We start from the raw sequence: 27,904 nt of genomic DNA, 5'->3' as shown, positions 1-27,904 counted from the left end.
TTTGTCTAACCTCCTGTAAGGAAACATACGGGAGACATATCCATATTCTTGTATTCAGGATGTAATCTAAGAATGTAATTAAGTTATATGCGTTAAGCACTGAACCGTGTGGGCCCATGTTGTTACTTTGCTGCTAACCAAACTTTGTGTTCTGAAAAACTCATCGTCTTGATACCATTAAAATCGGCTCATTCTCACAAGAAACAAAGTTGTTAATGTGAATTCATTGTCATGTATTAATCATGTGATAGTCTGAATGCATTTATATACCCCCTGTACAACTTTTAGTTGTTATTTACAACATTTTCGTCAATCCGATTTGTTTTGTTTGTTTACTGTGGTTTAACATCGCTTTCAGTTTGATCTTTGTTATTTCGCAATAGTATTTCGTTGTAGAATATAATAAATGACAGACAGCATACAGAAGACCGGCCCAAAACGCCAAGTATTTTCATGCCATTCGATAAGTATTTCGAGTTGTCATTTTGTAGACAGGATCCGTAGCCTCTTCCGCACAGAAGTCAACACAAGACAGATTCGCGCTGGAAGATATGCTGTACGTATAGGCTTTCACTTAAACTCTCTAAGGAACATAAGAGCTGTGCATGTGAGGAAATAGTAAAACTATATGTCAAAGATTGCTTTTCTTTTGGCCATTCTGAGTTTCTCGATGTTTCACGATGTCAGCATTATATGGTAGTTGGTTTGTTCCAAATGGAACATCTTTCAAAATGACTTTTGCGGGATCAATGAACAAATGTTCAATGATTTATATATATATATATATATATATATATATATATATATATATATATATATATATATATATATATATATTTGTTGTTTCACGACATACTCAAAATTAATATTTCCAACATATAACAAAATGCGGTTAGTGAGGTGGTTTTTGGTGACCTGAGACAATCTACCAGAGGTCAGACAAAAGTACCACCTCCACTGGCAAGGCATCTTATAATCATGCGGAGGTAAAACCAAAGTTGCAGAGGTACTCCGTGCTAACCTCGGTCATGTATGTATCCAATACGAAATCCGTTCAGTCTTCACGACTAAGCTTTCGAGTGTATGAGAACGAAACTGAGATAATCCACACTATATATACTAACAGGCTAATACATACAACAGTATATAAAACAAAACATTTACCGAAAACAAGTATTCACCAAAAACAGTGATTTACTATTAAAAACTTGTGCTTTAAGAAACAGTATAAGTAAGTTGAAATATATTTGTGCAACAATTGGGCTATAAAACAGCTGCATGCACTACTGCTCAAACTGGTAAAAATGCCCATATCGAATGTTGCAGAGAATTTGAGTACGAAGTATAAAAGAATTGCCTGCGTAGCTATGGGAGAATTTCTGGGATCAAGAATTTCTCGGTTACATGGGTATTTTTAAAGTACAAAAAGAGCAATATAAGAAAAGACAAACGAGTAAGCGACATGTTATTAATTCAGTGTATACATATTTTCAAAAAACGGTGATCTCTCCAACTTTGTGTAGATTTATGATAGGAAATTTAATACCTCGTCATTGTGTATAGTGTGCGCTAACACTCGCCACAAGTGGTGTTCTGCCCGGTTTCCTCCCACCATAATGCTGGCCGCGATCGTATAAGTGAAATATTCTGGAGTACTGCGTTAAACACTAATTAAATAAATAAATGAAATAAACAAATAATGACGACATCGAGGGCTTTTGCGCATTTGTGTTACATTGAGCTGAATTAGAAAACGTGACTTGCTGATCGAATACTCATGGTCCAGGCTCTAAACCCCACGGTTTTTTTCATTCAAATTTTATGGCCATACATGACACTGAATTAAACATTATGAAGGCTAAATAAAAAAGTATACAAACGGAAGTTTTCGTCTCGTGGATGCACTGTAGGTTGTGTCAAGAGTGAATGCTCATTTGGCTTTGATCCATACAGCTATAATTGCCATATTATCGTGTCCATCTTAGGTCCTACAGCCTCCATTTAGGCGCGATATGTATTATCGATCCGTCGAATTCGACACCGTTTAAATATTTGAAATGTGGCCTGCTCTATTTTCACCCGGCTTCGACAAATCGCACCGAGTGAACGCGGTTTTACTACAACTATGAAAACCACGTGGTTCTGCAGCTTCCAATTAAGCCCTGTTCATATGGCGCGATAAGTCGTCGAGATCGATTTCGTTTAGTCGCATGAAAATAGGCCAAACCCTGTATCACAAGACTTGTAGAATTCGACAAATCGCACCGTGTGGATGTATGAAATACAGCTCGTTTTATCCCCCCCTCCACCCACTAAACCATTTTGACTATTCAATTCGACAAATCGCCCCGTAAGAGCGGCTTAAGAGATTCACTGTAAATATACTTATCGTTAACCGTACCATAATTGTCACCTCGCCGATGCGATTTTGCACGTGACACAAATATGGGCGAAGTCGTGTTGTTTCTTGACAGTAACAACAGCAACATCGTCAACTTCACGCACACACCAGGGCTTGCCTGAAGTTGGATGTTGTGTGTAAGTTGATATAGCTCACGCAGGATAAATCAAGATGGCGAATAATACACAAAGGGGAAGTTTCTCGTTACTTATGACCTGAATGAAAACTACATCATGATAAAAGAAAGGATATGGTTTACTTGGGTATCCGTGTGCTAATAAGCATACGGACAGGGGTTACGACAAAGCTACCGTGTTATACAGCTCGAGCTCCTGGCTTCACAGCAAAGATTTCTGTTTACCGAAGCGAATCCTGCACTCGGTCTGAGATTTCATAGTGATATAATGGATGTGATGATAACTAAAGCTTTGGGATATAAGCATTGCCTCTTGCGCATGACCGTTACTTGTCTGACATCAGCTTCAGGATTGCAGACATCATCGACTATATCAGACACATGTTGGCATTTCTCAGCACGTGATCTATTTGCAGTATCCATCCGTGTAATGTCCAAATGTATTGGGTTTTTCTGCTTGTACTGTGGCCTTGGACGTACATTCTTTTATGTTTTTTTCCATACCATGATCTTGTTAGGAAGTTGCATCAGCGAACTGTGACAGATGGTCTTCTGTTTAAATGCTCTCTGTAAACAATGGCCAGCACACGCCTACCTGCAGACCGCCATCTGCGATTTCCCGAAAAGAGATGTCAATCTGGTCGATGAACTCATTCTATTAAAGAAAAATTTAAAGATGCAATGACAACTCCAGGGTGCAAACACCTACTGAAAATGGTCAAAACGGTTCCCTTGATAGAAAAGCTTGGCATTTTCGCTATTCTACAGCCAGGATTTTATCAAGGTGTGTTTTGGGATTAACACAAGGCATCTTGACAGACTTGCTATTCGTGTACAGGTGTAAATGGACAATGCAGCTTTCTAGCGCCATTTAATGAATAACAGCCAAGCGGTCGTTGTATCTTTCGGAAAAGAAAGGCGGAAAATTTCACAAAATAATTAAAAACACGCGAAGGCTGACATTTTAACTTAACCTTAGAGTTACATGCTATGGATGGCGAAATTTACCGTTATACCCCTTTGTCGCGTTGGCCCAGTTTAAAAGAAAGCGCAAACACGACAAAGCAAGAGAGAAAAATATGGCTATCACTTTCAGTCTGTTGATTTTCACTGCATGAAATTAACATAAATGTGTAAAATTTCTTTGAAAATTAGCGGAAGGTGATACGTGAGAACTAAAATGGAATGCTATCGCTTTGTCGCAACAACAAGTTGCCTAGACGTAATATGCGTCGCTTTTCAAAAGAAACACTGAGGACAACATCAACTGACAACGATTAAGAGGAATGCCATCTACGCGATTAGCAATACACGGGATACACATAAAAATATAGGTAGTTGCGTGTCATCTCTACTTCACTTGTCCCCTGGATATTGAAACAAAAAGTGAACCATGTAAGAGTAAAATATATACACAAAATACATTTTGTGCAAATCTTGCAAATTCAAAAGGAATTGAGAAGCTGGAGCTTGACAGGTTGACTGTGAGAAGTCAACTAAATTATTTAATTATCTGTTTATTTATTTATATGTATTTGATTGGTGTTTTACGCCATACTCAAGAATGTTTCACTTACAAGACGGCGGTCAGCACTATGATGGAAGGAAACCAGGCAGAGCCGGGGGAAACCAACCATTATCCCCAACTTGCAGGAAGACCTTCCCACGTATGCATTCAACTAAATGATGATTGAAGGTTAAGAATCTATGCGTCGAAATAGACATTCATACACCAATCGTCAACCACAGCAAACGTTTCGGGCCGATAATCGCAAGACCAATTACCAAAACTATGTCCAACACAAACAAAGAACTATAACCATACAGTAAGGAATAAGGACGGTTTCACACAAAGGGAGGCAATCAACAGTTTTCAATGATGTCGGAAAGTCGCAAAGAATGTTCTTAATTAGAATCCAAATCGTGTGCCATGCTATACATATAAGTTGTGATTAATCCAAAATATGTGTCTCAGTTGCGGTGTTAGTATCACATGTATTAAACACCTACCCGGGTAAGTTCAGATGTATCATATGGACAGATTGTAGTTTCCTTCAATCTAGTTAAGGTGGGTATAATTCTTTTCACAGACAGTGGTAAAAACGAGATTTTTGTTAAGGCAAAGAGATCATTAATGGTTTCCTCGAACTTGATACAGATGTTACTGACAAGAAATTCAAGAGAATAACTGACCAACGACATACCGTTTCAACAGTTACTTCTGTATAAAGCGGAACTGAAAAACGCCTTATTTTCTTCCCCCTTGATGTAGAGATGGCCAGTTTTATTAAAAACGAAACAATTAATGATGAAAATCTTTTCACTAAATCAATTAAATGTGAGGTATAGTATATCTGAGGTAGAGATGTTCTAGCCTAGTTCTTTGGTGAGAAGTTTTGAGTTCTTACAAATTCACAGAAACTTAAGAGAAAACACTAGTGCATAGTATGGTAACAGATTATAGATAATAAAGCAAAATTTGCGCGACGACTAATGTGGTTTGGTTATTCCGTAAAATTGTGTTATATCCATGTGACTTGAAGATACAAGTAAACCCTGATGTTTTTATTAAACTGTTCTGTCGGAATGTACTTATGCGATGTGATAAAATACGTTGACGTTGTGGCAACTGTCATGGTTATTATAGCCTGGCTCCGTGATCACGAAGGCATTCTGGACTTTGTCAAAATCTGAATCATTAATAATGGTATGTTCTTTTCCGTTATTTTGGCTTAAATTTGTTGTACAATAACTTACACAAAACTTACGTTGTCAAGCAATAGTTTGATCTTGTTACATCAGAAATAACAATTTCAAAGTTATCTGAAATTTTCCCAAAATCTATAAGATTGCTTCGTTAACCCGGGGCCAGGCCCCAGGATCACGGAGTTGTATAAGACTTTAGTCAAAGATCGTCTTAACCTATTGAATACCTTAACATAGATTTTGAAGGCCAATTTTCAATTTCTTCTTGAAAGTCTAAGATAACTCTAATTACTAAAATAAGTTTTGAAGTCAAGACTAAGTCTGATCTTGGAGCCAGTAGACGCCTGTACAAGAATAGAAAATAGGATGTTGTTAACAAACTTTGTTCGGAGCAATGATGACGTAATTCCTCTGACGGCCAGTGATTAAGGTCGTTCAGAACTTGCATGGCTGCTGGAAGAGAATTAGTATATGGTGGACTGCATACAAAATTTTTGGGTTAAAAGCCTCAAACCACGTTTCAAACACTGAAGGATACACCTACTCTCGCTTTCATCATTTCTTATACATATTGTCATCAAGCGCATTCTTTGTTGTCTTTCGAATTTATGTTGTTGGACCCCTAACAAACCCTTCCCTTAGAACATCTTTTTGTTTTACAATATTCAAGTCATTAATGATTTTTTTCCCCTTTCAGCTTTAAATAATTCGACACAACACAAACCTTAGGACAAGTCAAGATCCGCGTCAAGGCATTTTAGTTTTAGGAAATATGGGTTCTTACCCGACTAAACTGTTCGTGCTAATTGATAAAGCCTAAAAGGGGATGCCTCTTGGCATAGTCGAAGCACCGGGTGATGTACACAGTGCAGAAGGAGAGAAGATACAGACAGTGTGCGTAGAATATGCAAGCCGTTTGTTGTTTTAGGCAATCCTACCAGGTGACTGGCAGGCATGTTATTGTGAACTGACATCTTATCCAACTCAAAGCTGGGTTGACTTCTTTGACCACATCTGAAAAGTTGTGTTGAAATCGTGTTGTTGACTTGACGTTACATTACCATAAAAACGTTATTCTGAATGGTCGGAGACAGAAAAATGTCTGCCTCTTAGCAACTGTTTTTTTTTCACACTTAGTTTTGATGGCTTTTTACCTTTTGATTTAATTTTGGGGTGATCTTTCCGACATAACAGTAGCTGACCAAAGAAACTTTATAGACATCTAGCAAGTAGTAAATACTTGTAGCCATATACTTACTTACAAGGAACACTTTTTGAGTCTATAACTATATTAGGCGGTGCGGACAAACATAACATCAATAAAAAGTCGTTCACGTAAATATATATTTAAAGTAGTTCAACCCTTTACATTTCATTTGAAGATTTATGTATTAGAAACGATAGCACCTTTAGTTTTTCCAGGAACTTTTTGACAATCTTGACTGGATTAAACCTTATACTAAACTGCAAATAGTTCCCATCTATGGGATTCATCAGACAAGGCGAAAACTATCAGTTTCTCATCCATTATTGGTTCCGACGCTTTTGCATTTCTAGGCTGCACGATGTAAGCGCACACTTTTTTTCAGATTAAAAAAAAAAATCAGTATGTTGTTCGGTGCTTGGGAAACTGAAATATGCCAAAGTAGCCAAGGGCTAGTTTTCGACTTAGTACAGGCCTTTTCTTGAGTGAATTCCTTTCAATATCGGTCGAGTGTTTATCCATCAACGATGCAATACGGAGATGGCCATAATATAGAACAATAACAGTTACTCGTCAATAAGCTCACGTCAAAAACACAACGCCGAGATTCAACATGCGATAACCTAGCATTAAAATACAGTGTTGAATTCAGAATCACATGCAATCGGCGTTTTATCTTGTATTGGCACGCAACGGCACATGCCGAGATACTGAAGTTTTGGCCTCTAGAACAAGCTTACGGTAATATTATACGAATCAGGAAATGAAGTGCTTACTTTACAGTAATATGTGCGTCCAAAATGTGAACATGTAAAGAGTATGGCGTTACCTGCCACTGATAAAGAAACAATTTGGTAAGGTCATCGATGAAGACAGTTTAAGACAGTCGGCCATGCAAAGTTATTTCAGGTTAAGGTTACTGGTTAGAGTTAGAGTGGTGACACCATAATCACAGGAGAGTGGGAGAAGGCGCGTGGAGGGCCTCCCCAGTTTCATGTGATGAATATTAGAGTTATAGACGTGACACCCTTATCACAGGAGATTACCATTATCTTATTAGTTATGGCAATCGAGGTTGGCACAATTATGACCACTGGTTCGCGTGCATTTTGCAAGTGCCACAATATTATGGGCAATTGTATACAGTGCATATATTTTATTCGTGCATATGTACGCATACAAAATAATATTTCTTTCCACACACTTGATTACAAATTCACATCATTCCAACGTGCTTAATTCTGCTTCGTTACCTTGCCACATGTTTTAGTATCCGTAGGATGCATGTAAGCTTTTCACCAGCGGTCGGCTTCTAGAAGCTGTTAACGGACAATATGACAGATAACAGGCAAAATTATGAGATGCTAACTACATCCTAAATTACACCATATTCCCCAGGTTTCTGATTTTTCAAGAATTTTCAGTAATAACCATGTCACCGTAACTTCTGCATAGTTCTGCCCACACATACTGCCGTTAATATTTCAGACTGATTTTGCATTCCTTTTGGGAATTAAACAAATTAATTCCCAAAAGGCAGCGTGTTGTATTGTTCATCGGGAGAGCGCAATCAGAGTTGATGCAGTGTGTATATAGATGTATGGGATAGGCTGTATTCCTTGCGATTTACATTAACAACTGTCCACTTCTATCCAAGTATTTCATATTATAATACAAGCAAACATGAATATAACAATGGGTTTATTCCTGAAATGCATAAAACCAGTTCATGACTTACTGAGATTGCAAATCAGGCTAACCGTAAAAGTAGACTCTAGGATATACAGCCGACCGACATGTGAAGACTACAACACTGGAAGTTGATCTGATGTCTTCTGTACACTAATATGAAGGGACGTATCTAGATATCTTCAAATGGAAACAATTATTCGCAGAATACCGAACTTATTAGTTAGTAAACCAACGTTTTAAGACTGATTTGCGTAAATGGTTAATTTTACCAATAGCTAAGGAAGAAGTTGACTTCGTTGGTGAGTATGTGTAAGCCTAACAGGAGGACATCAAGCTCAGATAACTGTGTATAACACGGTGTTCCTGCATACAAGCTGGGATAGGACAGACGTGGTAATAACCCAGTACAACACTGATATATGTTATAAAATGCAATTTCTGGAGAATCCAAAGATACTAAATCAATAATGCGACGATTTCCATGTGGGTGTGCCTTGAGGTCTGGGTTATATACAATTCCTGCGACATCGCCTGGGTGTAGCAACTGGGATATGCATGAACCCATCACACAACCCAGCCATGGCTTTAAACAAACAGGTCATGTGAATTATAAATGATGGAATCATCAATAGTACATAACAATGGACAGGCCACAAACCCAGTTTGAACATCGGAAGATAAGCGAGTGATAGTAAAGGGTCGTTGTGAAGCCTGCGCGAAATGAAATTTGTTTTAAGTACTAGCATACCGATAAAACGTATAAATTTTCTCCCATCCTGAGCAAAAAACCTCATTAGAGACTTGAACAGCTTCTACAACACTCAATTCTTGTGACGATGAGAGCTGGGAAATAAAATGCGCTGTTTAATGTCCCATGCAAGAGTGCAACCAAAGATCTGACCGCGCACTTATTTGTTAACGACTTACAGGTCAGCGGAAAGAGGTATAAATGGCAACAGCATTGCCATCTGTATTGGACCGACTTCTGTGTAGGTCTACTGTTACCGTAACCAGGAGTCTTTTTATGTCAGGGACCTTTCAGAGGTTTCTTGAAATATAATTCAGACTCTATGTGCAAAATAAATTTTTCACAGGCAACGACGCACAATTCAAACGCTTTATTTTTCTTCACAAATATGAGAGGGGGAATGTCACGTGTAAAGGATGTTAACAAAAGGTAATTAGAATACGTAATTACAATATACTTTTTTTCAGGACATTGTACATGTAAAATAAACCTTATCAGTGAAAATATCACTTTATATAGTAATGTAAATACTTCCCTTGGTTTTTGGGTAAAAACATCTCTAAAATTTGAATCAGTGTAGAGGTATAATTTAGCCCAGAAAAACGACCAAGCGTTTTCTGTAATAGAGAAACAGACATCTTTGCCCTAGAAATGTAAAAACGGGATGGTACAGTATTTAATTGCTCTTGAAATATCAGTGTACACCTGAAGCCGACAGTCAATGAAAACATGGTAAACATATATGGTCGGACAAATACACAGGTTGTCAACAACTGCGTGTCAACCAATCCCTCCTCAGTGTCTCCAGCCCACAGCGTGGCCATCTACCATCTGTGGCTCCACGAATCCCCGAAAGGCGGACCCATCAGCTGTCCACCGCACGCCGTACCCTGTCACAAAACACCAATAAACACAGGGTACCTTGACAAGGAGTCACTAGACAACTAAACAATATATATCAACAAACTTAATTCATTACCTTCCAAAAGAGTTCAGCACGCCATCTTTTATGAAAAGGAGCATAGTCCAGAAATGGGAAGTCATAACTCTGGTACTAGCTGATGACGGGCCTTTTCCGGTCCAATGTAGGGTGACTCTAGTTCTGGTCGAATTGAGCATTGTTCTCCGGTATTGCCCAAGTACATGTATTATGCCATCCCTACACAAATCGCCATTGTAAAGGCTTTGAAGGGCCAGGAGCTTCCACAACCTGGGAAGTATTTAGGCAGGGAAGACTTGACTTTACTATGTGGATGTTTTTATCATGCTGACTGGTAAGCTGAAATTTCATATTTGAATTTTCTATGAAATGAATAATATCCCTTCTACATACCTTCCGACTGTCTCACTTCCACTATCTTTATTTCATGCTACAAATGAAGGGAAAATTACATGTTATTTAAACTTGAAGCTATTTATAAATTTTTAATATAGTTATTGATGCAGATTCTCTCTTGATCAAGACAATTCCTCTCAGACTTATTTGTTGATGTACATGCATACACATCTAGATGAACTGACACAAAAGCAAGATATCAAAAACAGACAAACAAAAACAGCTATTTAATCACCTGTTATCTTTCCACCTGAGCTACTGTTAATCCCAACAAGAATGGGTGTTTGCGATTTACTATAATAAAGTATCCTGAACTCATTTTTACAATCCTATGAGACTTACAGGTAAACAATGAATGTTTATCCACGTGGCTTCATCCAGGATCTTGTTCATCATCTTTAAGGCATGTTCATTTCTGCTCTTCTCATCTACGTAACAAAAACATTACAACTAAATCATTTTGAGTGTTATTAGCATGCATCTTTATCCACCCCAGCAATGACACAGAAGAAACAGACACATACTTTGCCTTCTGCTTTAAATATCGAAAAGTCCCAGAATAAAATTAGAGCGATTCTTATCAGGGTATGGGTGTTTATTCAAAAGAAATACATATTCTTATTTTAACTAGGTAAAAATACCTGAATTTGTCGCAAAAATAGTTGTACACAGACTTTGTTAGGCTTCCTTCTTTTTAGAGCATTGTGTCGCTGAATGGGCTAGCATTAAGCCATGTAACAAGAGGAACAAGAGGTAATGTATGACAGACCTGACCTCCACATTTGAACTTCTTCTGGAAATTTCAAGTAACAATAAAAATAAATAAATGAAACAAAAGATTTCTAAACTCTAAAATTTCAACACAGTTATGGAAACTTTCGCAGATTACATTCTAAACGCCTCGAATATATCCTTCAGATGAGCAGGACGTGGCAGAACGGTTAGGTGTATGCCTCAAAACAGCTGGCACTCCAGGTGCAGGTTCAGCGCTGGTTTTGGACAGAAAATTTGTATATTGCACTGCTCTCAACATTTATAAAGCCTGGGTAACAAAAAGAAATCAGTGGTAGTTGTGGCCGTCTCTATGCCAAGTGTGGGAAGATTTGTATAAAGTAACTTTTCAAAAGTCAGTGGTTTTAATTACCTTGTATACCTCCTCCCAAATTGATCACCATTGTACAAGAGAAAACTTTATGAGTATTCAAACTTACTGCCTGTGCTGGTCCCCCACCAGCTAGATGATGCATCTCTGTGATGGTGTTTAGCTAAGGCTCGAGCACCCACAGTCAGCTCAGAGCCAGCCCTGTAGAAAAAAATGGCTAATTACACTGCAGATAATCATTGTTTTATTCTTAAAACTAAATGTCAGCTTAAACATATATAAAGGCTTGATTAGCAGAAATAATCTATCAACGGAGAAATATCGCGATATCAAAGCTGTAGAAAGGGTTATGTATCAGGAGAATCTTTCCAATGCTTATACTAACAGTAGCTAGTTGGAATTTCCCTTTGACTCAGTTGGTAGAGCGCTGGACTTCGGCTGCTGAGACCTGAGTTCTAATCCTGGTCACAGCACCAGTGTTATAGTTGAAGGATTTCACTATGTATGTCACACCAGGATTCGAACTCAGGTCTCAGCAGCCGAAGTCCAGTGATGGATTCATTCTGGTTAAAGTAAACAGGGTTCAGGCTACAAATGGCACGGTATAACAGACACAAGGTCAGCACCTGAACATATAGCTTACCCATGTTTTTCATTAAAGGACCTTTCCAGTAACGTCCTGTCCACAGGCCAGAGATCAGCACTTCCTACAGTCTTCCTCAACCCCAATAAGTCGAGAATCCCTCGTTTGCCAAGGCTCTGGGAGAACAGATGTCAACTTCAGTGTATTAACATGATGACCATAGCCATACTGTTTCACTGTACATTTTCTGTATTCAGTACAAAAGATAAACGGTCTGGAACACTTTCTAATGCCTGATTGGCGTGAAAACTACAAGAAACAAAGAACTGAATGTACAGTCTGCAAAGCATGGCCTTGATTCCACTTTCCCTTCACATTTCATCCTGGGTTCAACAATGAAATCAATAAAAATATATACTATGGACACAAAACATAACCAAAGATACTTTGTATTATTAAGATAAGATATTGTATTAGATAAGTTTCAAGTATATTGTAAAATCTAGATTCTGGGCACATGCATTGTAAATGTCTTTAATCACAGGAAAAAATGACATTAATGTATATATTTTTAAATGGGTCATTCTCCCAGTACATGACTTGCTTTCCAAATGTCCTTTGTAGACAATACTACTGGCCTCCAGTACAGAACCCAAACAGACTTCCAGTACTGCAGAACCAACCTTCACCACATGCTTTGTTGTCTTACCATCATTAGATGCACACACCAGTATTTCTCTGGCAAAGCAGGCTCATCTTACATGTTTTACAAAACCTTCCAAATGTCTAGCTCTACTCTCTCAGGCTAGGCCATCCAAACAAAGAAATTTCTCACTACAGAACCAACCTTCAAAATGTCCTTTATTCTGTATGCTCTTTCTTCATCAGACCATAAGCTCCACAGGGTTTTCAAACCCTCTAACATTGGTGTGAGACTATGTACAGTAGCACTTCTGTAAACCAAAACATATGAATAGACAGTATCAGTTACCGGGATAGATCTATAAATGCACCATCAATGCATTAACCAGAGAGGAAATCTTACATGTAAATTTTTGAAAGGTAGGGTTAATGTTGTTTCTGCATGATTCAGGCTACAGATCTTCCATTGTCAAGATTGCAAACTTGCATTACCTGGATTCCACGTAACACTTTTCGTCCAGGAGATCATACGATGGCAAGTCAAGAATTGGGCACCGTCTGCAGAACATTGTAAGGGAATATCATATTTTAGGATATTACTAACAAATTTTCCCACATGTGATTTACAGATAGGCACATCAAATTAGTAGTAGATAAGTGACCTCCAACGAACATTAGACTGTGAAAACAGGCACTCAGACATTATCAACTGTTCACTATCACCATGGCCACAAACAGTGAGAGTGCTAGTGGAGAGATCTACAAATTCTCTGTCCAAGCAAACAACGGTGTTCCTAGAGATATATACATTTTGGGCCTACTGATGTTCATTTTTTAATAGAAATTAGGACACAGCAATAATTTAACATGTATATGACATTTAGGTATAAGTCTTAACTGAAGTTTTATTTACATGTTACTCAGTGTCAAAACTGGAGACAGTGGACATAAAGCATGAACCAATCCAGGATGAATTTTACAGACATATCATAACACTACAAAACTCTAATATATGGTAAAATTCATAAATAAATTCTAATTTTATGATAATGATGTAGAGTCAAACATTTACGATTCCTGATGTAAGACACATACCTTGAATCCATCCACATCTTGAGCATCTTCGACAGTTCCTTACATAAAGGGTGTGATGGGTAGCCTACAATTGTCTCCCTTGTTTCCAAGCTTTCCTTCTCTGCCTTGCACAGACACTTCACATCATCTTCTGTGAGGAAAGCATCTCTCTCTTCTGGCTCTTGCTCCAGCACCTTGAAACATAAATTAACAACGAATGCACCTTTTCAAATCTGCTTAGCCATGCAAAACAGTCAAACTTAGAAAAGTTTTTATAAGTGGGCTGTAACATATTGATATTATCAGTATGGGTATTTTAAGTGTGTGAATCAAAATGGGCTCTAATTTATTCATTTATTTGATTGGTGGTTTTTTTATATATACTAAACTATAACTATAACTATAATCCTAACTATTTCACTTATAATACTACTGCATCCAGCATTATGGTGGGTGGAACCTGGGCAGAACCCAGGGGAACCAACTGCATCCATCTACAGGTCGCTTTCAGACCTTCCCACATACGACCAGAGGAAGCCAGCATCAGTTGGTCTTGAAATCACAGCAACTACATTAGTGAGAGGCTTCCGGGCCATTTCGCCTCTTATTTATAACTTTGAATCCACTGTATTTGTTTGACAAAAATATCATGTATAGAGAAACAAGTATATAAGCTTCTGGGTGAACAGTAATATATCGCAAGACAACTAATTATATAAACATAAGTTATATACAGTTGTGCTATACTATGGCTAGTTAATCTGGTAACAATGTTACAATACAGTCTGAAATTACACACACTTTATACACATTTAAACATGTACTAGTTTGATTTAAGTTAATGCCTCTCTACTACCACAATTCTGTTAGTCCAGTTCACTTAAATTACATGTCAGTTATGGTTACGCCTGTTGATGGATTGTAGACTTCCACATTGGCAGAAACTATCAGATCATCAGATATCATCACAATAGGCGTGTTTTTTATTGAAAGAATAAATAGGAATTTACTGGAGTTATTTAGAGGATGAGATTTAAACCAGCATGGTTTTTATATTTGTGTCGAACCAGTTCGAGTATACTGGCTGTTCCAGGCTGAAGGATATTTTGATACACCATGTACCACCTACAGGTTGAGCCAATGAATATATGGTGAATCCATGAATACACCGAGAGCCATGAATACGGCATATCCAAATTTTCCTCAACCAGAACTTAAGTGTGACCATGTAGGTGTAAGTGTGACTAATGTCATATACTACGCTGATCGAAATACAGTCTCTTGCATCAGTGTAAGAGAATCTACATAATGTGCCTTAAGACTACATGTCAGTGTGTCATCATAGGCCTCGTATTAAACCATGCAAAGATTGTACACTACATATCCCTCCGTGATAGTAATAATTTAAACTACATACACGTTTTACCAAAGCTTCGAACTGTTTTTCGTCCACCATCATGAAGCCTGAACGAAGATCACAATCCCAAAACAACGACTACACAGCATTTAACAAATGACGAACATTGTACTCGTGTTATTGTTATGAGACGACATCCCACACATGATGAAATGATTTGGCAATACGGATATACCGGTATGCTGCATTTTCCGGGCAAGCTACCAATCAGGAATGTCAGCTAGAAAAGAAAACGCCATCTATAGCAGACAGAGAAATGAATGAAGTGCCACTGTCCTATTGCGACTACTTCTGTGGGACGACAGGCCAGAATTTCGTTAAAACATGATTTCTGTGTTTTCCTCTTTAACTCAGTATTAGGAGACCACATTAAATTAGCACAGGATGAAATTTATCGGTCTGATGTAAGGGAGGGAACTCTTGATTAGAACTCTCTAAGTAGGAAGGGTGCAAAAATATCTGAGAATGTTTGTGCGATTTCGTCTGCTAGGACAAATATTCCACCAAGATCTGATTTTATATCAGAACGTAAGCCCATAAGTCATCATGGAGCGGGTATCGTTTGTAAACAAAGTGAGTGTTTGTAATTTTAAAATTAGAGTGTGCTTAAAATATTGAGCGGCGTAGTTTTGTGTAATGACATTAATGTATCGGAAATTGGACACCATATAAAAGGGTATAGTTTCTGCTTTTTCATTCAACATTTATTGTGAATGGAAGCATTTACTAAATGATTTAGTTTGATTGTAATTAACTTTGATTTTTCCTGAAACACGAATATCCATATTATTTCACTGGTTTTATAAAGAAATTGGGTCAGTTTGTTCATCTGTAACATAACAGTTTGTGAATGAATTTTAACAAATCAGTTTCATGATTGTTTTTAGATCAGCAATGTGATGAAAGCAACAGCGGATGATGAATCTCCAATACCAGGCTATTTATATCCAGAAATTTCCAATATCCTTTCAAATTATGTGACATTCCATCATTTATAGTATGGGTTAATGCCCCAACTTAATTATGCTGGTTACTGCTGCCTCATGCATGTGGAGTGCTTGGATGTGGCTGGTCTCAAATCTTGGCTGTGACTATCTTAGGAGCTGACTTACAGAACTGGACATGGCAGTAAAGCTCTTCTAATCATACACGTTTAGTAACATTGACGAGGACTAGGCCTTTACCAGCATTAGAGTGCTGCCATATCGGTAGAAGCTGATGTGAAATGCACTCAGGCCTGAGAGTTCACATAAGAGTTGAGAGACCATGCTATCTTAAAATACTTTTTGCAAGCAAATTAGTTTTGCAGAAATTTTGGCTTGAAAAAAAAGGCATGTCTCTATCGTAATTTATTTGCTTTATACTTAGGGCAATATTACTGAATTCGTCTGCCCTAAAATTTACCGTTATGAAAAACATTGCTATATTTGTGATCTGAATTTTAGGCAAATAAATGCCCAACATAAAGGCATGTCTTTACTTTGGCCGCATGATTTTCTTAAGTCACAGAGTTAATGGAAACTTATACAGCTAGCATATTGAAAAACCCCACAGGCACTTTAACTATGATAACCCATGAAACCATGCTTCCCTTAAATGATATTAAAAGTACATCCCTTGACAAGATCTCACAGATAACTTTAGAATCAGATGGAAGTTGTGAAAGCCTTTTAGAATTTCTGGTTGACAGGTTAGACAGAAACTCGTGCCATGTGAAGGTAAAGGTAAGTATAGCACCTTATTCTGATAACATTAACATGGGAGAGATAGTCAAAATAGGAGAATATTAGAAATGAGATAACCTGGTTTCAAATTCTGGCTAAATCTGTGCCTGTCACCAATGCAGTTGCTCTGAGTTTAAGTCCAACTCTTGCTGGCTTCCTCTCCAGATGTATGAGAGAAGATCTGTCAGCAACCTGTGAATGGTCGTGGGGTTTCCCTGGGGCCTGCCCGGTTTGCTCCCCCATATTGCTGGCTGCTGTCATATAAGTGACATATTCTTGAGTATGACATAAAACACCACTCATATATAAAATAAATAAACAATTTACATAATTTGGACAAAAGTATTTACTTCATTTAGCTTGCTTTTCAGGTAAATTGTTTGTACTGGGGAGTATTAGTATTCTGATTAGATATGTAAACGAGACTTGAAAAAAATGGGTTCTGTATGTATACAATTCACAAATAACATTAACACTGCATTTTGAGCAATCCTTAACCCTCCCCTTTGTTTCAGCTAGTAAGAACTACATCGCATGTACTTCTGTTACTCTAAATGCAGGTCTTGAAATTGATGAAGTATGTGGTAGAAAATGGTAATCCTAACTTTGCCATGGGATTACGGAAAAAATCCAGAGGTCTAAAGGAAGCTACATGTGAGTATTATCATGTGAGGATATTAACTTTACTCTACTTCACTGCATGTGAATTCGGCTGTAGTGTTACTTGGTGAGATAGAAACAGTTGTTTATTCATTTATTTATTTGATTGATATTTAATGCCTGACTTAAGAATTTTTTGTAATGGTTGAATGATTCTGTGGATTATACCAGGATTCGAACTCGGGTCAGTTGCCAAAGCCTAGTGCTCTCCCAACTGAGCTAAAGGGAAATTCTCACTAGCTGCTGATAGTGTGAGCACCAGAAAGCTACTGTCATTGCACTCAGGGTAATATGTACATGTAGATTAGAATTCAGACCGGGGTCTCAGCAGCGCTCTACCAACTGAGCTAAAGGGAAATTCCGGATAGTATGTAGATCAAACAGTAGTGCCCACGTACCTGACAAACCTCCAGACTTAAAGCCATAGCTGAACCCGTGAGTTCTGGATTTGATCCCATAACCTCAGTAGTCTGGAGCCAGGTAAGGTACATGTACATTAAGGGACATGTATTTATCTCCCTTTTCACTTTCCCTTTTTGATATGACCTCAAGTTCATGTTTTGTATTCATTTAGCAGTTTAACTTACTCTGTCAGGCTAGACATTTCTTTATTGCAAGAGCATCCATTGAGACCAATGTACAGAGTTGTTTTATTCACTCAGTAAATTGTTTGTTATGCACATTTCAAGCCACCTCTCTTATTTATGTCAAAAAAGAAAACGAAACAAAATATTTCTTATACCATTTCATTTCTCAGCTTTTGGTGGTCCCCCAGACCCTCTACATGGGAACATTCCATATTTATTGGTCAGAAAGGCAGCAAAGGTAAGGAAGTCAAGAGGCAATAATGTGCTTCACAGCGATGATTTGAGGTGTATTATGTATGTGTAACTTTTGCTATGCTCCTTATCAAATCTACTGCCCAATAGGTGTACTAAATCTCCTTTTAGATATTTACTTGATACCTTTTTTTTTCAAAATTTTAAGTAAAATAAAAAAATAAAGAAAATAAGAGAGACGATCTTTTATGTCGTCAACATGTGCAAACAATACAAGCTCTTAAGTAATTAGAAAAGGTAATTGAGAAAATTATGTATGTGTATAGTCGAATTGAATGTAGCCTCAAACCCCAATAATTCATTCATGGTACGTTGTGTGTTTTCATTTATGTTATATGTGCAGTTGCTTTGGGTTCTCTGGGCATCACTGTTATTCAGGTCTTAGTTATGTACTTTTAAACTGAAATAATTATATTACATGTATTATTAAAAGCTCTATTTTCTTTGCCATTAAAGAAGTTAAATTTCACAGTGTATTTTAAATTTCATCATAGTGTTGGATAAGGTAGTTGTCATTGCTCGTTCTGTTCACAGGAGTTGTCAGAGCTTGTGTTTGACACAGAAACTGTTAAAACTTTACCCCAGAGTCCGCAGAATCCAGTCCTCAAAAGTAAAGGTAATGAATATGTGCACATGTTTATGTACATGTACATTTTACATGTTAATATACTTGACTATATACACAATATATTTTTGTAGTTATCCCCATGCTGTATGCCAAGTTCTTCAAACTTATTTAAAGAATTCATTGAGGGTAAGTGTAAAACAAAGATTATTTTTAAAATTTAACAAATAAAATTCAATTGTGAGAACTTTTTGACATTTTGTAAATACCCTTTATTTTATTCGTTTTTTAATCATTGACAAATGGTTGAAAATAGTAAGACATGCAGTGACCTTGTTGGGATTGGCTGAACCCACCCAGTCAGAATTCTTCTTCCACAGAGTTGTTTCTACAGGCATCACTGTGACATGCTTGGCTTCAGGCTTCCACTGGGTTCTTAGGAAGAATAAAAAATTAACAACAGTTTTTACCCTCCGAGATCAAGACTGTGAAGCTTTTTTGTTCTCTACTTTTATATCTTACGACACATCCTAAAGTAAATATGAAGAAATAAAAGCATAATAAAACAAATGTTTAATGAATGCCTTGAAGGTTCTATTTTGTCATTATATGAAGTATGAACTTAATATAACTGAAATTGTTTGAAAATGTTTTTTTTTAACAAATTATGTAATTTAACTGCCATTACTATTTATTTAAATACTTTAAAGTTTGATATTATGTAACTATTTGTTAAAATAAATAGATATTTAATACAAGTAATTTTTGTGGAAATATTATAACCTTTGGGTAAAGTGTTAATTTTGTGTGCCAAAGTTAATCAAGCACTGCCAGCTGTTTTGAAATCCAATTTTCACCCAGATTAGTCAATTTATGAATATTTTTGATATATGTGCATTTAGTTTGTAAAAGTAGGTCAGCCCTTTACAATATACTGTCAGTGTATGTAGTTTTACTCCAGTATAATCTATAAGTACCGATTACTATAGCAGCCAGTGTGGCATATGGGTCATGGTTACATGCTGTTAATATGTTAGGCTGGAAGCAGCTGGGAGGCTATAAACTAAACAGCCTTTATAGTGACTGTTGTACAGGCCATATATGCACTGTACTGAAGGATTCCATGTGTGCCACATAAGACAGCCAGTCCTGTAAAATGGTTCATCATAATCACTCATGTAACACATGTATTCTAAGTATCTCACAGTGTTTCTAGCTTGAGGGATAACAGGAGGTGTGATATTGTTCTCAATACACATGCTGTGTATTGTTCTGGGGATGAGTTACGCAATTAACTGACATCAGCAGTCAGTTCTAAACTGTTGTTGACATCTGTATTGTGTGTGCAAACATAGATTCCATCCGACATTGTTTGATAGTGTCTTCGTCTGTGTGGGTACATACATATAAGAGTCAGCATGTTTTTGGTATCTCTAGGAGGAATGGGCAGATCTTCCCGCAACCAGGGCATGGAAGGCTTTGGAAATACACCTAAACAACGGGAAAGTAAGTAGATACTGTTAATATAGATGTAGTTTTACAAACATTTCATCTTTACCATGGTGACATTATTCAGAAAATGTTTTCTTTATAGCATTCTAACCTTTACCTGTTAGTCTTTGACAGTGCTGCATTTGTCAGATTTTATTTTGTGTGAACTTCATTGAAAATTTTTCTCAGCCTAAAAGTTTGTGCCTTTGAGTATCTTATATTGGATGGGCCTGAGTCATGGTTAAGTCTATAGTTACTGGAAGGGGTGGTGTCAAACAAAAGTTAAGTCAAAGGATTAATCTAAGTAGTCTGATGGCCTTTTTTTTTGGGTCATGCTTAATACCGACCCTGGCCGACCGTGCCCAACCGCTATGGATTGTGGCCAGCAGTAGCCAACCAAAACCGACTGTGGCCGACCGCAGGCGTCTACGGACCGACCTTGAGTGCATGAAATAAACGACCGCGGTTATATATGATATATATATAATATATATTTTCTGATAGACGTTGAAAACCCGAAAGTTATTATTTTCGGAAAGAAGTTTTGAAAATGAAAACTGGTCACACAAGCATAAAAAAGGGTAATTTTATCTCTGTGAAATAGGAGCTGTAAATACATACAGATGGTTTCATAGTAGCAAGAAAATCAGTTGGAGGTTTCTGTTTATCGGAAGTGTAGACCTCAGCCACATGGCTGTACATTGGAAAAACAATAGCGGTGAAAGTATCAATCACATTCTGAATTTGGTATGCAATTGGGAACCTCAGAAATTGACTGATCTTGTAGAAAAACTACATGATATAATTCATGATATAGTCTTCAGTTAGCCGACCAATAGAGAGCTATGTATGGTATGATAAACTTCCATTCAGCTCTGTGAACTCGACACTTTCGGGTTAGTTTATCTGCATGGCAAAGCAAATCAAAAGAACAGAAACTAAAACTTCAGAGGAATTTCCTTAATGGCGGAAAAAAAAGCCAAAAGCATGTGGTGTCAGGTGACGGAAAACTGTCAGTTCCTTGGATAAATCTGGGAGCCAGAAGAAGATGGTTGTAGGCTATGCACAAATTTTGTATATTGTGCAGGTGCATTTATTTTATATGAAGTCCGGAAGCAGGAAGTGGATGATAATGGGCTATCTCCCGCTGACCTGTTTTTGTGGGTTATAAGAATCCTCAAACTTTAATTCTTATATACATTTTTGTATAATGTTTACATGAATTTCTGTGATGATAGATATAATGTCAGGGAGCAGGAAGGGCTATAAGAGTTCACAAACTTCTTTCACATGAATTTCTTATATGATGCTGCCTGTCCATCCTTCTTGTTTTAATTTTATCAATGTAAATGAAGTTTTATTGACAAACCTTTGTGTCTGATTTAAATTATTTACTAAATGGCAACGTATAGTTACCTACATTCCCTTTGAGTTTCATGCACTTTTTGTTATAACTTGGCTCATTCAAAATGCTTTAATTTTCCTATGAATAAAGTAATAACATTGAGAAGGTTTTCAAATGGTCACACATAACCTCACCGAGACAAAGCACATGTTTGCCAAGCCACTTTTCTTGCATAATTAGTTGTAAGGAGGAGTCAGTGATTGTCACTTTTCCCTTTTGGTGTATGTGTTGATCATTCAAATTACATGTATATATTGAATTCTTTTGTCCTTTTTTCCTTTCAGAAACTTTAGGAAGTACTATACTGACTGGGTTAAACAAACTGGTGGAGAATGTTACAGACTCTGGTAGTCCAGGACTAACAATGTCTCCTATAAAAACATCTTGTGGTGATTATACACCAGTTCAGATACAGCCCACAGTGGAGTCTGAGAGATTACAGACTACCTCACCCCCAGTCAATACAAGGCCAGGTAATATAAGTAGCCTCACCATGCCTCAGAGATTATCTCGGGATACTATGTACTTGTAGAATATAATAAATTGTATCTTGTGCAAATCACATGTATATGTGTAAACAACTTTTCATAATCTGTCAGTATTTTATTGAGAAGAAATTATATGTAAATCAGGTTTAATGGTATCTGGGTTTATATTGTATCTGGGTGTATATAGAATCTGGGTGTATATTGCATCTGGGAGTATATTGTATCTGGGTGTATATTGTATCTGGGTGTATATAGCATCTGGGTGTATATTGTATCTGGGTGTATATTTTATCTGGGTGTATATTGTATCTGGGTGTCTATTGTATCTGGGTGTATATTGTATCTGGGTATATATATCATCTGGGTGTATATTGCGTCTGGGAGTATATTTTATCTGGGAGTATATTGTAGCTGGGTGTATATTGTAGCTGGGTATATATTGTGTCTGGGTGTCTATTGTATCTGGGTATATATTGTATCTGGGTATATATTGTATCTGGGTGTATATTGTACCTGGGTATATATATCATCTGGGTGTATATTGCGTCTGGGAGTATATTTTATCTGGGAGTATATTGTAGCTGGGTGTGTATTGTAGCTGGGTGTATATTGTAGCTGGGTGTATATTGTATCTGGGTGTCTATTGTATCTGGGTATATATTGTATCTGGGTGTATATTGTACCTGGGTATATATTGTATCTGGGTGTATATTGTATCTGGGTATATATTGTATCTGGGTGTATATTGTATCTGGGTATATATTGTATCTGGGTGTATATTGTATCTGGGTATATATTGTATAAAGAAAGAGTATAAAAGTAAGTTAGGTCAATGATTTGAGAGAAAGGAAAAATTTATTAAGATCAGGTATTTATTGATATGTATATATGTGACCTGAAACCTTGTTCACCTGTGCATTATTCATAATTACCATAGTTTAATAACTAACTTAACTTTGAACTTCATTATGTACTTTATGATGATGTAATCTTGTGACATTGTCATATTCCAGCTCCCAGAAAACACATCCCTGGTCGCGCTGGTGGCGGGTGGGAAGATGATCTTGACACAGAGGTTAGACTGTCATCAGGCAGTAGAAGTGATGGCAGTCAGGGTCAGTCAGACAGGTGAGTCAGGATAGGGTTTTCCCACAGGTCATTCTCAGGAGGATTGACAGAGGTCAGGCTGTCATCAGGCAGCAGAAGTGATGGTAGTCAGGGTCATTCAGACAGGTGTCAGGATAAGGTTTACCCTCAGCTCACAGCCTGGAGGTTTGACAGAGGTCAGGCTGTCATCAGGCAGCAGAAGTGATGGTAGTCAGGGTCAATCAGACAGGTAAGTCTGGATAGGGTTTACCTGCCTGCTCACTGCCTGGAGATTTGACAGAGGTCAGGCTGTCATCAGGCAGCAGAAGTGATGGTAGTCAGGGTCAATCACACAGGTGAGTCAGGATAGGGTTTTCCCACAGTCACTGTCAGGCTGTCATCAGACTCACCTGTGTGATTGACCCTGACTACCATCACTTCTGCTGCCTGATGACAGCCTGACCTTGATATACTACTGACTGTTGACTAAAATATGTAATTGTGATGTTCTGAATATTAACTGCGTAAGATAACCAGACAAGCGTATACAAATGTCTTATGTATCTTGACCGTTCTTAACAGTCGTATTTGAATAAGTGGCTACTGCCTCTCATACATGTATATGTACATGCTGTCATAAAGAGATTGAGTGAAAATTCTCTTCACATATTTTGTATTAGTTACTGCATGTTCCCATGGCTACATGTACATTTGCTTTTTTTTTTTCAATGGTTCTACCTTTTAAGTCTTCAGTTGATAATATTTCTCATAATCTTCCCTATGTTATGTCACATTAGGTATGAATCCAGCTCATCCACAGAGGACTGGAGCAATGAAGAGAGCTTGGTGATGGAGGTGACAGATAAAACAGAACCCTGTCTCTTGACCAGAACACAGATCTGTCACTTCCTAAAGAAGTAAGGCTGTGAAGGTTGTAACAGTGGAAAGTAAACACTCGATACTGTTCTCAGTTAGAGTCCTGCATTTTCACATGGTGATCATTGCTGTAAATGAGTTGATCACCCAGTGGGAGAAAACTCTTGCCACAGTTGTGTTTTGTTATCTCCCCTTACATTATTTGATTTAATGGGTCATGAAGTGTTGTATATCAGCATTGTAACATGTTTTACCCATATGATGTACTCAAGACACAATAACATTATACTGCACCTGTTTGCAGATGATGGCATGTAATGAGTGGCACAAAGATATTTATTAATTTTGATTTGGAGCACTAATTTGCTATGTTCGGGAGATGTGCTTTTATAGCCAGTGAACCTTTTTTACAGATCCCTTTTGATTTCTTTTGGAAATCAAAGTAAAACATTTTTTCACACCAGGTTACATGTATGCTAAAGGTGATATTTATTCTTAGCAATTTTTTGTATCTAAAGAACATTTCTAGCTGTATAGGAGTGGCATTAAGCTGATGCTCTGATGCTGATTTCAGGTGTCCCAGTGTGAACTGTGAGAAAACAGTGGAGATCCTCAATAGGTGTCTGTTGGGAACGGAGGACCACATTGTCATCGTAAGTCGCACATGAGATAATTGACTGATTTTGACAGACATCACAATCATCAACCAATAGTAAAAGGTTGTGAGAGGTGGGGGTGCCTGGGCTAAGGTAAATTTTTAAGTACATGTACTTTAAGAACTCTAAATGTGGGACTAATGCTGTTGTGTTTAACTCACCATCTCCACTCTCAGCCAATCAGTATAGATTCCCTCCAATGGACAATTTTACCAATACAGTCATTGGATGTTAATAAGTAAATAAATAAAAAAAATGCATTAAACAGTTACATGTATGTTCCTGTACCCTACATTATAACAGCTGTTTATTATTATCAGTATCTTTGTCATGACAGTTTTAATTTATTTATTTAATTGATGTTTTATGCTTTACTAAAAAATATTTCACTTATATATGAGGGCGGCCAGAATTTTGTTGGGAGGAAACGGGGCATAACCCGAGGTAAACCCTTAACCATCCACAGGTTGCTGGCAGACCTTCCCTTGTAAGACTTGTCATGACAGTAAATAAATTGGCAATTACCCTCAATGACCTAAAATTTTGCTCACAAAAGTGCATTTATAGAAGCAAATGAATGTCACAAAATATTATTTTTGGTGCTGAGACTTGTTCCAAGCAAACCTCAAAACACCTTTCTAAAATCTATACGATTCTCAGAATCAGGAAAAATGGGCAAGTTAGCCATGGACGAAATTTATAGTCATTTAGGGTAGGTATTACATCATAGGAAACAGCATTATGTCTAATACACAAGGAAAAATTCAACTGCTCAGACTTTAAATCCTGCAATTCATTTTGTTTGAATGCTGAGTTTCATCCTCCAGTACAAAGTTTTGTGTACCAGTGAATTTCATGTTGGCATTACAGAAATGTCTGCAGTTGATAGAGGGTCTGCTGAGATGTGATCTGGTCAACCTGGAGTTTATAGCTGCCACATGTCGCTCTAACCTCATCTCTGTCTATCACAGGGATAATTCACAGATCAGGGCTAAGGCTAAGAAGGTCAGTTACAATGTACATACAGGTATGCTATTGTATTGGGAACTGCTTTATCATACAGCTTGATTGTTCAGTTTAATACTTTTGTATGATATGGATCATCTATAAATTGTGACTTCATTGGTTGCATCAGGATAGTATGTGCAGGTGTAAGGGGCAGCAGAAGGGCAGTAGCCTTTGAGCTATAGGTTATTGGGGTGTATTTCACCTCAAGAATATTTCACGTGTACATTGGCAGCCAGCACTATGGTGAGAGGACACCAGGCTCAGAAACCCATGACGATCCGCAGGTTTCTGTCAGACCTTCCCATGTACGGCCGGAAAGAAAGCCAGCATGAGCTGGACTTGAACTCACAGTGACCGTATTGGTGGGAAACTCCTGGATCATTGCTCCCTGCTGGTGTGCTAACATTCTAGGTCACAGAGGTTCCCCGTCTGCTGCTACTGCTTCTGTTTTACGTGGCAATGTGTGCTAGTAAAACTCTTCTACATGTATTTTCTCGACCAGGATTATAAAGACACCCTGAAGCCTGCCGTCTGTGTAAATATGTGTATAGATATTATACACTTTATTCATTCTGTATCTCTGGTTACAAATGTATATGTATATACAATTTATACATATGTAAATTACCCTTTATGAGTGCAGGTACTTTTATCATGTAAATTCCAGATAATACGGATATTGGAGAAGCTGACCTCCCACAATAACATTTTACCAATTCCTTGTGACAAGCCAAGCTCATGTAAACCTGAGTCCACAGAAAACAGAGTGGATGTGAGAGCCCCCTGTCAATCAGATGCTCAGCTGAACTTATCAGAGGTCTCACAAAGCCCTGGAACCAGCACAACTAACAGTGTTGATAAAGTCAAGTGTGAAAATATCTTAGAATGTACAGAAAACAGTCAGCAGTCTAGTCCCCAAGCCTCTGCATATTTTCCAGCATTTTTTGATTCCACAACTGACATGACTGAGGATAGCGCCATCCTCAAGTTAAATCAGCCAAGGGAGAATACTCCTGATGGCATTCCAGACCGGATAGGCACTGATCTACTTTCACAAGACGGAGCAGGCTCATTATGATATAGAATGTTCTAGAGAAATCATTGCTATGTGCTATTTGTGTTTGTGAATCTAGTCATTTGATACACAGTAGCCAGATACAGTGGGACTCTATGTTGTTTCTAAAGAAATCAACCAGTGTACCAGCATTACATAGAGAACTTCTTGATGAAATTTAAGGAGGTAGACATGAACATCTGTCTCATGTCAGTGTTACCTTACCATGAATCATGAATAATAATCTGCCAAATTGGATAATCCGTCTGAGGAGGCTGATTAAAATTGATGACTGAAGGATGATGTGCTAATGAACTGTTACCATATAAAAAGAAATGATTCTGCTTAACAAGCTTGATTTCTTAACTAATTGACAATTGAATGTTATTATATTTGTCACAATTCGTCACCCAACAGAACAAAAGAGTTCAGATCTAGAAAGTTTTCAGCAACAGCTTTGACAAATCATCATGAAAATCAGATCACAAGTTGTAAATCAGTCAGTCTTGTTTTATATGAACAGTGTAAGAATTGATTCTTATTGTCTCATACTATCACTTAATAGCAATAAAGATCATAGGGCAATATCGATATGACTGTACGGATATAGAATAGTATAATACTATGAGGCCATGTTAAAAGCAGTAGTTACTCTGCATAAAAAATATTTTATACTAGGTGACATATATTGTCAGTAGTCACTGCCATTTACATTACATATGGGTCAGCTTTCGGTTACAGTTTCTGTTCAGAATGGGCCCCATGGGTACTGGCCATCTTCATGCTTGTGTGAAATTTTGTACCTGGACTCATGTTGCCTATTAACATATAATTTCAGATTGGTATTTATGGCACAAATATGTGTGTATAAGACTGAACAAATTCTCTTCTAAATATTATCATGTTTATAGCCTACTTCTCATGAGTCTTGTTTCTCCTTTTTATCATATTCATTATTTATTAGTTTATTTGAATGGCGTTTAATGCTGTACTCAAGAGAATTTATCACTG

General features: G+C 37.4%; 2 protein-coding genes across 5 annotated transcripts; one reads left to right on the top strand and one right to left on the bottom strand.

Annotated features, from left to right (window-relative positions):
• Positions 1-9,258: 9,258 nt before the first annotated feature.
• On the bottom strand, positions 9,259-15,413 carry LOC135480562 (uncharacterized). Of its 4 annotated transcripts, none has more exons than XM_064760437.1 (9): positions 15,051-15,410; positions 13,646-13,818; positions 13,043-13,108; positions 12,756-12,861; positions 11,969-12,084; positions 11,435-11,526; positions 10,566-10,651; positions 10,221-10,257; positions 9,259-9,777 (listed from the first exon to the last, which is right to left on the bottom strand). In XM_064760437.1, the coding sequence occupies exons 1-9, from the start codon at positions 15,081-15,083 to the stop codon at positions 9,683-9,685; spliced, it is 804 nt and encodes a 267-aa protein (XP_064616507.1). In that variant the 5' UTR covers positions 15,084-15,410; the 3' UTR covers positions 9,259-9,682. The 4 variants fall into 4 exon arrangements, 3 of the variants coding, with proteins under 3 accessions (XP_064616507.1, XP_064616498.1, XP_064616514.1); XM_064760428.1 differs by having other exon boundaries at positions 15,042-15,407; XR_010445947.1 differs by lacking the exons at positions 9,259-9,777; positions 10,221-10,257 and adding an exon at positions 10,865-11,016 and having other exon boundaries at positions 15,042-15,413.
• Positions 15,414-15,493: 80 nt separating this feature from the next.
• LOC135482312 (AP-4 complex accessory subunit Tepsin-like) lies at positions 15,494-27,802 on the top strand. Its single transcript, XM_064762230.1, has 13 exons — positions 15,494-15,614; positions 15,929-16,002; positions 16,675-16,765; positions 17,326-17,419; positions 18,183-18,250; positions 18,799-18,880; positions 20,267-20,335; positions 22,010-22,198; positions 23,227-23,341; positions 24,097-24,216; positions 24,750-24,828; positions 25,702-25,836; positions 26,507-27,802. Exons 1-13 carry the CDS (start codon positions 15,588-15,590, stop codon positions 26,915-26,917), a joined length of 1,554 nt encoding a protein of 517 aa, XP_064618300.1. The 5' UTR covers positions 15,494-15,587; the 3' UTR covers positions 26,918-27,802.
• Positions 27,803-27,904: the final 102 nt, after the last annotated feature.

Source organism: Liolophura sinensis, chromosome 1, assembly GCF_032854445.1.
Source record: "Liolophura sinensis isolate JHLJ2023 chromosome 1, CUHK_Ljap_v2, whole genome shotgun sequence".
Classification (NCBI taxonomy): Eukaryota; Metazoa; Mollusca; class Polyplacophora; order Chitonida; family Chitonidae; genus Liolophura; species Liolophura sinensis.
This window is presented reverse-complemented; position numbering and strand designations above follow the sequence as displayed.